General features: G+C 35.6%; 1 protein-coding gene across 6 annotated transcripts; it reads left to right on the top strand.

Moving 5' to 3' along the window:
• Positions 1-2193: 2193 nt before the first annotated feature.
• On the top strand, positions 2194-15406 carry LOC137622194 (uncharacterized). 6 transcript variants are annotated; one of them, XM_068352642.1, is made up of 7 exons: positions 2196-2421; positions 7712-7796; positions 9505-12095; positions 12489-12652; positions 12825-12972; positions 14821-15024; positions 15230-15404. In XM_068352642.1, exons 3-7 carry the CDS (start codon positions 9511-9513, stop codon positions 15276-15278), a joined length of 3150 nt encoding a protein of 1049 aa, XP_068208743.1. In that variant the 5' UTR covers positions 2196-2421; positions 7712-7796; positions 9505-9510; the 3' UTR covers positions 15279-15404. The 6 variants fall into 6 exon arrangements, with proteins under 6 accessions (XP_068208746.1, XP_068208747.1, XP_068208743.1 ...); XM_068352645.1 differs by lacking the exon at positions 7712-7796 and having other exon boundaries at positions 2194-2421; positions 14854-15024; positions 15230-15406; XM_068352641.1 differs by lacking the exon at positions 7712-7796.
• The last annotated feature ends 96 nt before the right edge of the window (positions 15407-15502 follow it).

Genomic DNA, 15502 nt, shown 5'->3' with positions numbered 1-15502 from the left:
CACACAGACATGCTATTCTATATATGATAAATCAATTATTGACAGCCCTCAGGTGGGTTATGAAAATAGCAAATGGGTCTGTTCAGTTTCCTTTCTTATAAATTTCCAATATTTTCTTCCTATTACTGCTCCTAAAATTGATTAAAGTTCTCTGTACCATGGTCTTCCATCGTCTTAGGTTAGAGTTCTCTTGCTTGAGGGTACACTCTGGCATGCCATTATATCTTGGTTCTCTTCCTCTTGATTTTTTTTTTTTGAAGTTTACATATAATTTAATGTTGCTGTTCTTGAAATATCTTATTTTGTTTGTTTATTCTTCTCTTGTAGTTTATTTATTTCCTTGTTTTCTTTCCTATTGAGCTATTTTTCCTGTTGGTCATAGAGCCCTTTGGCTTACAGCATCCTGCTTTTCTAAGAAGGGTTGTAGCTTAGATTGTAATAATAATAATAATAATAATAATAATAATTCTAATAATAATAATAATAATAATAATAGTAATAATAATAGTAACTGTAATAACAATAATAAAAGTATCAATAATTAATAATAATATTAACAACAACAACAACAACAACAACAACAACAACAACAACAACAATAATAATAATAATAATAATAATAATAATAATAATAATAATAATAATAATAATAATACAACTGTTTCTAAAAATACGTCATTGTTTTTCCCTCTCTCTGCTTCTAAAACATCAAGCTTTTCCTTCTAAATGTTTATTCTTTTCGCCTACTTTTGTTCAAATCATGTAATCTCATCTTCTGGAATCTGTGCCTAAACCATCTAGGCCTATGTAGTTTAATGGCCTACTCTACCACGCTAAATGATTTTCATTTTACAAAGCTAAACTAATCTCATTGTAGCAATAAAGCTGACTGCATTGTCTACCTTTCTAAAAACCATGTTTGGATTAATCTTTTTTCTTTTCCTGCTTCCAGAAATGACCAATATGTCGTAGTCACTGATTCGAATTATCTGTGCTTCTTTTCCTCCCTATTACTGATGCCGTTTGTCTGGGGCAGTTTGACGCACTGCTTATGAGACCTCGGTGTCTAAAACGATTATTCCGTGGAAGTTTTATTGCAAAGAAGTTCATCAAATGTGGCAGTGACTATTGTCTTGTTGTTCTCTGGAGACACCCTTTGTTAGAATAAATCACTTATATATATATATATATATATATATATATATATATATATATATATATATATATATATATATATGTACATATATATATATATATATATATATATATATATATATATATATATATATATATATATATATATATATATATATATATATGTGTGTGTGTGTGTGTGTGTGTGTACACGAAAGATACAGTTGTATTTAGTCCGCTGTAGAACAAAGCCCTTAGACATGGCCTTCTTCTTGTATGGGGTTTGGCCAGTCTTCATCACCACATTGGCCAGTGCGGATTGGTGATCGTGGGTGATTTTCGGCTGATCGTTCATACCAAACCAACCTAGTACGCCCCTGACTAGTACAGTTTTGCTGGGTATCGAAATCTACAAACCCTTTCGCCACGTTAAGGTAACCCCACTCAGAAAGTGGTATATATATATATATATATATATATATATATATATATATATATATATATATATATATATATATATATATGTGTGTGTGTGTGTGTGTGTGTGTGTGTGTGTGTGTGTGTGTGTGTGTCCGTGCGTGGTTAAAAAACAAACATCTATTTATGGTAGGCTTACTCATTTTAAGAAAATCTAATGAAATTCCAGAAAAGAGCGTATATGCTATCTATTGAAAACAAATCTTACTGACCATGACAAATTTTCTGAAGTTGGCTAAACTAACGTCACTCCCTCTAACGAATTAATGGACAATACACTAGAACTTACTGATAAGATAAGACCCTGGTCAGGATAAGATACCCACTATTAACAAAGGAGCAGCCCACCAGACTGAAGGACGGTGCTGTCGGACGTACGATATGTTTGTTTACATGTGATCGATAATCCGAATTGCATGTTTATTCATTTGATAAAGAATGCTTTTATGACATATACAGTAGCCTTCCATAAGAGTGGATTATATTCTTATCATAGCCAATGATTTGTGCAGTTGAATAATGCACAAGGGTAGATTCTGCTTCAGTGTAGCAGGGATGTGCTGCCACCAATGCTGTTTGCATTTGATGGTGCAACACTAGTCTGGACGCTGGTCATGACTGTTGCTAACTCAATCGTTGTGAAGGTACCAAGGTTACATTAGTTGCCAAACTATGTGTCACTGTCACTATGTGCTTGAATGAAGTGTTCGAAGATATATTGTGTAGCATCAATGCTATAATGTGGATTCTCCCAAGTTTGTGAAGCGTACTCGCCATAATACGAAGGCAACTCACATAGTTTTTGCACAGGTAAGCCTAATACTTCATTAAAAGTTAAGTAAGTTTTTTTCGTCATCGCAAAATGATAACTCTACCTGGGGAAAGTGTTCCAATATTGGACGCAGAGGGGCGTGGCTGTATCAGGCTACAGCCGAGCGTTGTAAATAAATCAACTTCAGAACATTTTTCGACATTTTAGTTCTGCGAAGTTACAGTTAAGTAAGTACCTTGGCTCGCGATTTGAAACGTAAACAAACGTATACATCTATTATTATTATTATTATTATTATTATTATTATTATTATTATTATTATTAGATGAGCTACAACCCTATTTGGCAAAGCAGCATGCTATAAGCCTAAGTGCTCCAACAGGGAAAAATAGCCCAGTGAGGAATGGAAATAAGAAAGTAAATAAACTGAAAGAGAAGTGATTAACAATTGAACTGAAATATTTTAATTACAGTAACATTAAAATAGACCTTTCAATAATAAACTATGAAAACTTGAAAAAAGAGAGAAATAAATAAGATAAAATAGTGTACTATCAACCAAAATAACTCTAATCCAAGACAGTAGAACACCACGGTACAGAGGCTATGACACTACCCATTACCAGAGAACAATGGTAGAAGAGACTCTAGCAAGCAGCTCGTCTAGAAGGACACTCCAAATTCATACCATTGTTCTCTAGTCTTAGGTATTGCCATAACCTCTGTACCATGGTTTTCCACTGTCTAGGGGGTAGAGTTCTCTTCCTTGGGGGAACTCTTAGGCACACTATTCTATCCTTTTCCTTATTTCCTTTCCTCACAGGGCTATTTTCCTCTGTTGAAATCCTTGGACTATAGAATCCTGCTTTTCCAACGAGGGTTGTAGCTTGGCTAGTAATAATAAGATAATAATAATTTTAAATATTGTTTACCTTCCATAGGAAGATCATGCCGGCAGTGCGCCTCGCTATATGAACTGTATGCTGTTCAACTTCTTTTGATTTTTGCTTTATTGTGCAACAATGAGACATTGACATTGAAATGGCTTCCTCGAATTCAGTGTGGCCCCTTTAATGGCCTCCTGAAAATATGGCCTGACTTGCTAGCAATTTTAATTTTTTTTTTTTATCTTTTATTATAAAAATACAATTACATCTTAGCAATTTACATTATATACGTAATTATTCTTTACAAAATACTGATATGAACTACATTGGTTTACATAGTTATAAATCAGTTCAATACAAATTAAATCAATTAATAAATATATAATAGGCAATAGATTTTATTGTACAAATGTGCTTAAATTATAATTATGTTACATATTTAAGTAATTATCATAAATGTACTCTTTTGTAAATATCTGATTTAATTCTTTTTTTTAAAGTATTTCTTATTAAATTTTTTCTTTTTAACATTCTATTTCTTATGAATATAAGTAAATTTGGGTCATCCGTTAACAGTCCTATAGATCGCCCATACCACACTCCAGCTAAAAAATCCGATATCAAAACCATCGCAGTATTTTCATCCTTATTTGACACAGTTTCAAAGTCTAATTTCAAAATCTTAAGCAAACTGTTTGTCTTGATCTTACAACAATTTTTCAAAAGTGTCTTAAACCAGTATATTATTTGCTTCAGTGATGGACAGAAATAAATAAAATGCATGTTATTTTCTACGGCACCACAAAATAGACATTTATTCTCATTTGTTAAATTCATGATGTACAACCTGTCATTTGTATTTAGTATTTCATGAGTATACCTATAAAGTATTTCCCTGCTGTTCTTATCAATATACTTGTTGTTTACATGTTTCCAAATCAAAATCCAATTAAAAAGGGGATACAGTAGCTCAATCAAAGTCCAATTAAAAAGGGGATACAGTAGCTCAATCAAAGTCCAAATAAAAAGGGGATACAGTAGCTCAATCAAAGTCCAATTGAAAAGGGGATACAGTAGCTCTATCTTGGGTTTGTAATCTTCATAATTCATAAGCAACCAATAAGTTTCTTTATTTGACACATTTGGATCATTCTTTAAGCGATAGACTTTTCTATGAATATCAATCATCATGCTATAATATACAGGGATAAAAATAGTGCAATCTTTAGCAATTTTAATTAGTAGAATTCAGGCCACGTAGGCCAGCGTTAAGTTCTGACAATTCAGTGCCGTTTCCACATAAATACATCCAAAAGTATTTGTGTTCATAACGGAATTATCCATAATCTTCTCGGTCATGCTGCACAGAATAACACGTCTAGAAGTGGGACTAAGTCTCTCTCTCTCTCTCTCTCTCTCTCTCTGGCTGATTCCAACCGGAAATCATGAACTTACAGATATTGCCATATTTAGAAATGGCAGTGTGGCAAATAAAATTCCGTACTAGTCGCTCGTATTCAACTAACTTAGATCCATGATCTGCCAAAAGGCAAAATTAAACTCCTGTTTCGTTTGAAATTGTGTATTAAGAATAGATTCTTAACCACAAAGAGCCACTAGAAAACCATCAGAAATTTAGATGATCATAAGAATAAAACGTAAGAATCATTATGCTTTCGCGTAAAATGAGAATCCATAATTCTTTTAAATTTCTTATTGCCTACAAACCTAGTTGGAAAAGCGAGATGCTATAAGCCCAGGGGCTCCAACAGGGAAAATAGCTCAGTGAGGAAACGAAACAAGGAAAAATAGTAAATTTTATAATAGAATTAAAATAAATATTAGACAGAATAGTGTACCCAAGTGTACCCTCAAGCAAGAGAACTCTAACCCAAGACAGTGGAAAGCCATGGTACAGAGGCTATGGCACTACCCGAGACAAGAATTGCATTTCTTCATCTAGCAGGTTGAGCAAATGCATTACATTGAAATAATAATTTCATAGGTAAGTACCTTGGTATTAAAATTATAATAGATTTGTTCGAAAATTTTAGTGTCTTGGGGTCATCTCGAGGTGTTTAGCTAGTATTTCTTCCATTAACAATTTCCGTGAAGTTTTTATTAAAATGGAACAACTAACTCCATCTGTTAGCAGCTTTGAAAACCACTTGTTTTGGGCGAGATCATTTGAAAAAGGTCGGGGAGGAGGGGTGCTAGGTGAAGTTTATATCAACTTTTTTCAGTGTGACTTTTACTTCTATTAAGATTTCAATACCTAAGATAATTATTGATCTGAAAAGTATTTCTTTACATGAATATATTAATTCATTTTCTTTAGAAAGAAATAATATAAAAGTTTATTAGACTTTAATTTTCCCCCTTACCGCTAATGGACTCGTCCATTACCCCCCAGCGGGGATTACATGACTACCAGCACATTAAAATTAGATATATTGAAATTAACAATTGAACGCCCAGCTGATCATGACGTACAGAATAAAAGGGTTTTGAATAAACTCAAAACTAATATTGGAGCTTACTACAGAAAAATAATCAACACTTTGACTGTGAATTAGACCAGTTTGTGGTTCTATGGATTCGTAGTGCAAACTGCTTGATGTCCATCGAGTGTAAAACTGTGGCTTTTAGATTTTATTCTATTCAAATACTTAAGTAAAACTAGCACTGAGCATTTTTATTTTCTTATTCATGAAAAATTGCAGGGTGGCAACTAGAAAGACTATTATTCATAAATACTTAAATGCTAAAGAAACAAAGTAACAAAAAAAAAAAAAAAAAAAAAAAAAACCCTAAAAGAATGATAAACTTTCTATGCAACGAAGAAAGGAAGCACATACAGATAAACATCATCTTGTTTTGCTGAACATTAAATGCTATTGAGTCATCGTTATGCCCCATCAGACAATATATATATTAAAAGCAAGAAGGCTTTCCTTGAGGAAGTGAATCACCACTACAACTTGCAGGGTTTAAACTCGAGCATGTGCTATGTGGCCATTTCCTTAAGTGCTGCTGCTTTTTAACTTAGATTACCTTAAAACTTTTCCCAATTTCCTTAAATTTTACACGTATAAACCGAAATTACCTTAGAATTACCTTGAAACCATGAAAATTACCTCAAACTAAGGAAATTACTTTAAAAGTTTAAACCCTGAGTCTACAAGACTGGTATATCATGATTTTCATCATATCAGACCTCGGAGGATATGAGCGTTGAATGTATTTATGAATTGTACTTGGAGTTAATATGTGATATGTAGAACATTTCATCAGGATTCATTTCATATCACTGCTAGAAGACAACTATTTCCGGACGTCATTCACCTTTGCTACTGTGAAACAAGTCTACAGGAAGCCACTTGTCAATTAATTATTCAATCTAATCGAGGCCCTTTGCGTCAATAGGCGTAGGAGGAGATGATGATGATGATGATGATGATGGCTCTAATGTTTACATACACAATGTCTCGGTGTTAATACACATTCAGACGTATAATGGGTTCGATAACACATAATTCATTTGATGAATGCCCAGCCACACGTTGAGCTACCGCTAGAGAGATATTGGGTCATTTGACTGGCCGGACAGTATCACATTAGATCCTTCTCTCTGGTTAAAGTTCATTTTCCCTTTGCCTACACATATACCTAGTAGTCTGGCCTTTTCTTTACACATTCTCCTGTCCTCATACATCTGACAACACTAGGATTACCAAACAATTCTTCTTCACCCAAGGAGTTAACTACTGCACTGTCATTGTTCAGTAGCTACTTTCCTCTCGGTAAGAGTAGAAGAGACTCTTTAGCCATGGTAAGCAGCTCTTCTAGGAGAAGGACACTCCAAATCAAACCACTGTTCTCCAGACTTAGGTAGTGCCATAGCCTCTGTACCATGGTCTTCCACAGTTTTGGGTTAGAGTTCTCTTGCTTGAGGGAACACTCGGGCACACTATTCTATCTTATTTCTCTTCCTCTTGTTCAATTAAAGTTGTTTTAGTTAAGAAAATATTTATTTTAATGTTACTGTTCTTGAAATATTTTATTTTTCCTTGTTTCCTTTCCTCACTTGGCTATTTTCCCTGTTGGAGCCCCTGGGCTAATATCATCCTGCTTTTCCAAGGGTTGTAGCTTAGTAAGTAAATAAGTAAGTAAGTAAGTAAGTAAGTAATAATAATAATAATAATAATAATAATAATAATAATAATAATAATAATAATAATAATAATAATAATGAAGTAGTTATGTGTATGTGACGAAAGTGTCTGCTTTTCTTCTTCTTTATCTTCGATTATCTTAGTACAAGAAACTACCTACAGATTCCGTGGCTCGACCAATAGGACAGCAAGGTGATTACTTTATTTCAATGTATGTTGAAAATTATAAAATTACTTGTGCTTTGTCTGAATTCATTATTTTTCAGCCCTGAAGCAGCAGATTCACTGATCTGCAGATATCTCGGATCCACAGTGGACCTTCAGACTACAGAGGTACCAGATTTAGGAAAGGTATTCAGGAAATCAGAAAAAAAAATATGACTGACAGTTATTATTATTATTATTATTATTATTATTATTATTACTTGCTAAACTACAACCCTAGTTGAAAAAGGAGGATGCTATAAGCCCAGGGGCTCCAACAGGGATAATAGCCCAGTGAGGAAAGGAAAAAAGGAAAATAAAATTTTTAAGAAGAGTAACAACATTGAAATAAATATCTCCTATATAAACTATGAAAACTAACAAAACAAGAGGGAGAGAAAGGAGATAGAATAGTGTGCCCGAGTGTACCCTCAAGCAAGAGAACTCTAACCCAAGAGTGGAAGACCCTGGTACAGAGGTTATGGCACTACCCAAGACTAGAGAACAATGATTTGATTTTGGAGTGTCCTTCTCCCAGAAGAGCTGCTTACCATAGCTAAAGAGTCTCTTCTACCCTTACCAAGAGGAAAGTGGCCACTGAACAATTATAGTGCAGTAACCCCTTGAGTGAAGAAGAATTGTTTGGTAACCAGTGTTGTCAGGTGTATGAGGACAGAGGATAATATGTAAAGAATAGACCAGACTATTCAGTGTGTGTGTGTAGGCAAAGGGAAAATGAACCGTAACCAGAGAGAAGGATGTCTGGCCAGTCAAAAGACCCCATAACTCTCTAGCGGTAGTATCTCAACGGGTGGCTGGTGCCCTGGCCAACCTACTACCTATAATGAGAAAATGAAGACAAATTAATGGCTAGTTTTTTACGAAATAACAGGAAACTAATAAAAAAATTGAAATTTCCAGAAACTTAGGATAATTAAATGTTTACCGACACTAATAGATTTTTAATATTCAAGAATACAGAGAACAGTTCAGTGGTGCCTTGAATGTTTCCGAACAGAAAGAATCATCTCATATTTGCTAAGAAGAGGTTAACGTTTCTTATAACCAAAGAGCTGCTGAATGTTTTTGGATGCAAAAAAAAAAAAAAGTAGTTTTTTGTTTCCAAATACAAAAACGATTGTTTGTTGTCCTGTAAGACAATAAAAATGAGACGACGTTGAACACTGTAAGTCAACCATTCGTTTTTAAATATCAATCACTAGCGCTTTATTTCTTAACTAATATCATTTGCTTCATATTTTTCCATTTTCAAATATTCGTTGACAATATTCCTTCTTCCTGAAGTTTTTCTGATATGGAGACCAGTAACGTTGCAGACTATTTCAATCTGTTACATGCACCTTGACCATGATAACTCTCAATCATTGAACATCCTGATTTGATTTTTACATTTTAAATCATGAGATGAAACCCAAATGTTCATTTTCAATCAATCTGCAACTGACTGAAATAGATAATGAAGAAAAATGAGGAATGTTCTACCAATCACATATTTTTGTCCTGATAACCTCCATAGTTTCCCTTGATAAGATAGGTTGAAGTTCATGATCCCGTTCATTTTAATAGTCTACCTCTACTCAATTTTTTTAATGAGGCGCCTTTGCACTGACTCGCAGAGGTGCCCTTTTAGCTTGGAAAATTTTCCTGCTATCTGATTGGTTAGAATTATCTTGCCCAACCAATCAGCGATCAGGAAACTTTTCCGAACTAAAAGGGCACCCCTGCGAGTCTGCCTCACTAAAAAGAATTGACTATAGTATTGATAGTTAAGCATGAGTCAATGCATTACCATTATAAATCTTTGCTGCAGTTAACCTCTTACCTTACATTTCAGACAAGTATGGTAAGTCCAAACATGGAATCTATTTTCACTGATGACAAAGCTCGCCTCTTCCGTCTCCTCCATATGACCTGCCATGATGGTCGGGACGTCTTGTACTCGGTCTTCCGTTGGGGGACTCCAGATAAGGACCCCGACATGCCTCTGGATACGTTCTTGATAGACAAGATAGGATATGGAAGCACTAAAGTTAAAAAAACCTTCTCTGGGGATCAGAAAAAACTTATCGACCAAAATCCATTGTGCGATCGATTTGATACGACGTTACTTGTGATAGCTACCAACATGGGCTGCAAGGGTTTGCGTACTGCATATCCAGGTGTTCTGTCTGAGGTAGAGACCAATCTTAGGTTACATATCAATAAAATAAGAGAATTCAGGAACTCTCTTGCTCATCTGTACCCAATCACTGTTAAAGATCAATTATTTAATGAAAGGACTGAAGAACTCAGAGAACTTCTAAAGGAAACACTACAAGTTGCAGCACAATGTTATGGAATCGAGGATCTTGAGCTGAAAAAGCAAATCAAAATCTTGAATGATGCCATAAACCGATCAAGAGATGATGACATTGAAAAGCAAGATATCCTAACTTATGAAAATAGTATTTTCCTACAAAGCAGACAGAATATCCTGCGTAACGAAGGTAAAGACCAGCTTTTGGACAAGTATAAAGTGTTTGACCACATCAGTCCAGTTTTGTTTTTTACCCAAAAGAATTTACACTTAGAAGTAGGGCTTATTTTTACTTACATGGAAGTTGTAGAGTCGGGGTCTGGTGACTCTCAGGAAGTGATAGAGTATGAAGATCTTCTAGAGTTTGCACAAAAGAGAACCATTGACAATAAATCAAAGACAGACATCCTGTTCATAGAAGGAATAGCAGGTGCCGGAAAAACAACGCTGACACGAATAATAACCTGTGAGTGGAGGAACCAACAGAGTCCTATGCAGTGTCTCCTGGAGTATGACCTCCTCATTTACTTCGAATGCAGAAACTCTGCCATCCACTCTCTCGAACAGTTACTGGAGACCCTCATGTCAAATGTCCTTCCAAAATTCAAAGAGGGGGATTTAATGAAGTGCATTCGCACACTAAAGTTACTCATTATTGCAGATGGTCTGGATGAGCTTAACCAGTCATCGACCAAAGTATTTCGTGAAATTTTAGATCTTGGAACATATGCTGTTATAACGATGATTTGCACTTCGCGCCCAGAGTTTATAAAGACATTTTACAGCCTTGTTCCCCAGGGTCAGTACGTAACTCATTTAAGGATAAAAGGTGTACCCCGAGAAAAGAGGAATGATTTTGTGGTTAGGTATCATGAGGAACTGAAAAGGATTGGGATTACCCAAAAGGAAATTGATGGTTTGATTACTTTCATGGAAAATTCTTCCAATTATCTAGAGGAACCACTACGACTTCCTCTGAACTTAGCCTGGTTGACAATCATGTGGTCGGTATCGCCAGAGCGATTGAACAACGTTACTGGAGCAACGGAGCTTTACACCGAAATTTTAGATATGAATAAGGAAAGACTCATCCAAAAGTTAAAAATGACCGAGACAACGAAATATGATAGCAATCTTGCTAGAGATTTAGACAGATTCTTACTGTACCTCTCACGGGAGGCTCTTATAAGTTTGAAAGAGGAAACAATTGACTCTCTGCCAGAAGATTCGGTTGAAAGACTAAAGGATGCCTGTGCTTCTCTGGAGCTTCCTTATGAACCCATTCTCAGTGCCTTCCTCATCGAAAATATTCTTTATAATACAAGTAGAACAAAGTCAGTCTTCAGCATTGCCCACAAAGGAGAACTGGATTATTTGGCAGCGAACTATGTGATTGAGGCCCTCAGGGGAAATGATCTTCGATTTGATATTACAAGCATCATCAGAAATATTCACATCCATCCATCGTATCAAAATAGTTCTTTACGGGCAGAGTTCATTCAACACATTTTGAGGCGTCTGACAGCCACACCAACCAGTGCCGCAATAGAAATTATTGATAGGACTGAAGAGAGTGAGGTTCTAGTTTATAATGAAAACCCTACAGAAATTATATCTATTAGAACTGTATTTGAGGAACTTTATGGTATTGGTAGAGTTCCTTCAGATCTCAGCTCTTACCAAAATATGTTCCTGTACACAGCAGGCCTCTTACATAGGGTCCCTCTCACAATGAGAAAAACAATAGCAGATGAACTAGTTTGTCTTTTCCAGCAATCAGGAGTACCAAATAAAGATCAGTGGTACGACCTCCTTATGGAAACGAAGCTGAACGAAACTGTTGCTGAAAGCATTGCTTCTAGAGTATCAGGTTTTGGAAAAGGCACAGCAAATATCACTGACAGGCGGAGTCTAAATGCTTATTCTGTGCTTGTGCCACATGGAAAATATAATGTAATAAAGTTAAATATACCAGATAGAGTGGATGATAGTCAAAATCTAGATAAATTTATTGCTAATGTGACCAAGAAACAAGAATGTCCTCTAGTTATCTTACTTCATTATTACTTCCGTAACCCTGACGCAATGAGCCCTGAATTGGATATTAAATTAAGAAGGCTATTTGAAAGGTAAAGTAGGACTTCAGTATCTCAAATTAAAAATTCAGTATGCTATGTTCTTTTTCAAATTCAATGCAGATGTTAATGAAGGATTCTCTTTCCTAATTATAGGCTGGTATTCTCTTATTTTACAGAATCATGCATGGAACAAATACATCCAGCATAATACAAAGATAGGGAAAACCATTGTAATTTTGAAAAGTAGTCTGTAACTATCCAAAATTATAATTTCATCATACTGAAGGGATTCCAAATATAGCCTAAGATGCTAAATAATGGATATATTAACTATCTTTGCTTAGAAATACACCAGAAAAAAAGATAGACCCTGAAATTAAGATGAGTTCACTCACTAAAATACAACAGCTGAACAATATACATTATATACAGATCTACTTTCAGGGGAAATATCCAAAAATTCATGGGCTGGCTGAGCGAAGAGACCTCGAAACTGTTGCCGCCCACAATTATTAACCTTTGGCTACAACTTGATGCAAAAAATGCAAGACCAATAATTGAAGCACTTTCACATCTAAAGGACCGAGCTAAAAAATTCAGATATCTTGGTGAGTTATTTATATGTGTAAAGACTTATACAATAGTGTTTGCTTCGTCAGAGGTCTAATTAATCTGTCCCGCTCTTTATCTCAGACTCGCACAGCTTTGGATGGGGCCATATAATTCTTCGCTCATTCTTTCCCTACAACAAAAAGTCAAAAGTTTGATCAATTCACTCAGGTGTTCACGTAGTGCCGGGGGTCGACCCAAGCATCCTAGCACCTCTTCCCGGAGAGGTCGACCTGATACTGTACCTGAGTGGTGTTGATGATGAGAATGCGGATTGGGCTTGTCGTGTAGCGAAGAACCTCCAGCCAGCCACTGGAAGGTAAATTTATTCTTGTCTTCAGTGCTCAACATAAGATGATGCTTCTACAATACCGTTCAGTTTGTTTGTCATTTATTGCTACGAATGATACCATTTAAAAGTTAGATTAAATTTACGGGCCTATTCAAATCATTACTGTGAAAATAGCATCAGCCATATTTACTTGACACCACAGTTGATCGTTTCAATTAAGTTTACCCTATCATGGTTAGCAACATGTTTTCTATATCGTTTAACGAAGACCCCCACCCCCCCACCCCAGATAAAAAGTCTACTAGCATCTAACAAACTTTGATATATCTAACCAAACCCCTGTCTTCATTTTCCTTCAACCTATCGTGGTTCTGATAATGATTTTAATGAAAATTGCCTTCATTATGATCACATAGTTATGGAAATAGTCCCACCATCATTTTTATCATTTCAAGAGATTCTTCTCATATCAGTAGTGTCCTATTGTTCTTGTTATATAACCATTTACTTAAAATCTTATTAAGGATACATGCAAGCATAATTCAAAATTGTTGGGATATTTCAGCTTATACTTTACCATTTCAATATAATCCTTTTTTAAGTTTCATCAATGTGTTTGCCGGAACAAAATATATGTTTATAATATTTTTTCCGCGTTTACAGGTGAAATCTATTGATTGCATGCCACCATGCACGAAACTTTCCTGAAGTTTTAGATGAAGTAGAGGGCGGGCAGGGGCATTAAAGCTGAAAACTCCCAGAAGCAATGTATTTGGAGTAATTCGTGCTTTCAGGATAGGTTAATACCTCAGGAAACTGGATTTAGAGCTAGAAATATTCACAATTACTTAGATTTTGTTATCTCTCTCTCTTTCTCTCTCTCTCTCTCTCTCTCTCTCTCTCTCTCTCTCTCTCTCTCTCTCTCTCTCTCTCTCTCTCTCTCTCTCAATCAATTTGCCTGTTCTTCTAAGAAGTACCTGCTCAGGTTGTAGATAACTGTATTGCAGCAGCGTTTGGCATATGAGCGTGGGAGGGCCCCTCCTCATGTGCCACGTTGAGGATGGGGGAAAACCTTCATACAGAAAAAACGCCCTGAATTTTACCTCAGTGGTGGTGAAGAACTAAAATTTAGAATAACTTCAGATACAATTTCGGAAATGCACCAATTTATACAGAAACAGGGAGAGAGAAAGAAAGACAGAGACAGGGGATAAGGAGGTGGAGCGGGGTTGGAGAAAGAAGGCAAGCCGGTGATCTGTGGAGATGTGGCAAAGGTGTAGAATTGTTTAAAACCAGGTGCACTCCCCTATCAGCTCCTTATCGCTGCACTAAGTGTAGGGCCAGATTATTGCAACCCACCCACCCTTCCTTTCTCTCCTTAGCTCACACCTGCAATATGACTGCGAATACTAGGGGAAAATACAAAGATGGTGTTTGTGACCTTTGTAAAAAACGACGTCAATATGGGAAATTTATTTTAATGCCCAAAATTATGAAAAATAAGAACACAGGATTTGAGTGTATAGGTTATGAAATCCTAGCTGGAAGCTGGTTTTATAAATAAGTTTGACATAGAAATATATAAATTAAGAAAGATATTTTATACCAGATGTGGAAAAAGACAAAAAACATAAAAGCAACATAAACTTCTGGGCACATGGAACGCTTGTCTTCAAAATTTCCACCCGGGCTACAAATTCTTTAAGAAAAAATCTGAAACTTTTCAGTTGTATCATATAATAAAACTCTCCTTAGATAATAATTAATCAAGACAAGATACTCACTTATTGCAATGCTCTAGTCAGTATTCCTTTCATGCATATGTCAGATCCTCCTTTATATACATTATCAGTAACTTTATCTTTCCAACAACAGGAAAGCCTTCAGTAACATACTCATTCCCCTAAGTCAGTTAACGCCCGATGGACTCTGCCAACTTGTGAGCCAAATGAAGCTCCTAGAGGTCTGCATCGTAGAAAATCCCCTCAATGACTTGGCTGTGTATTCGGACAGAATCTTCGAGCAGGACCGAGAGAGATTAAGAGCGTTCACGCGCGAGTCACTCAAGTGGCCTCTAAGGTAAAAGTTTTGATAAGTATGCATCTAACCATCAGTATAAGTGGTTCTTTGAAAAGTAGGAGCAATATCGTATAAAGTCTAAAACCCATGTAGCCCATATATCATCCTTTCCCATAAGAGGGTCACAAAATGAAAATGTTATCTAAAGCTAGTGCATAGTAAAGACGTCCTTTTTAGTGCAACCTGAATTTCCTTTCTGTGACAGATTCGCCGATAACAAAGACATGCTGTGGCCCAAGATTATAATAAAGTGAAGCTTTTCAAGAACATCTAGCAAAGTGAAAATCCAAGAATTCAAGTCGGCGGGCAGCTTCTCGAAGAACCTCCCCCTCTGTCTGAATGAAATAGATTTCTATTTATATATAAGGATCTTTTATAAAAAGATTTACAATTTTATTTGTGATTATTAACTTCTCCTAGATATTAATTACTCTTGTTAGCATAATCTGGATTTAAACTATCGTGGGGTCTTCATTAC

This window comes from Palaemon carinicauda, chromosome 29 (assembly GCF_036898095.1).
Source record: "Palaemon carinicauda isolate YSFRI2023 chromosome 29, ASM3689809v2, whole genome shotgun sequence".
Lineage (NCBI taxonomy): Eukaryota > Metazoa > Arthropoda > Malacostraca > Decapoda > Palaemonidae > Palaemon > Palaemon carinicauda.
This window is presented reverse-complemented; position numbering and strand designations above follow the sequence as displayed.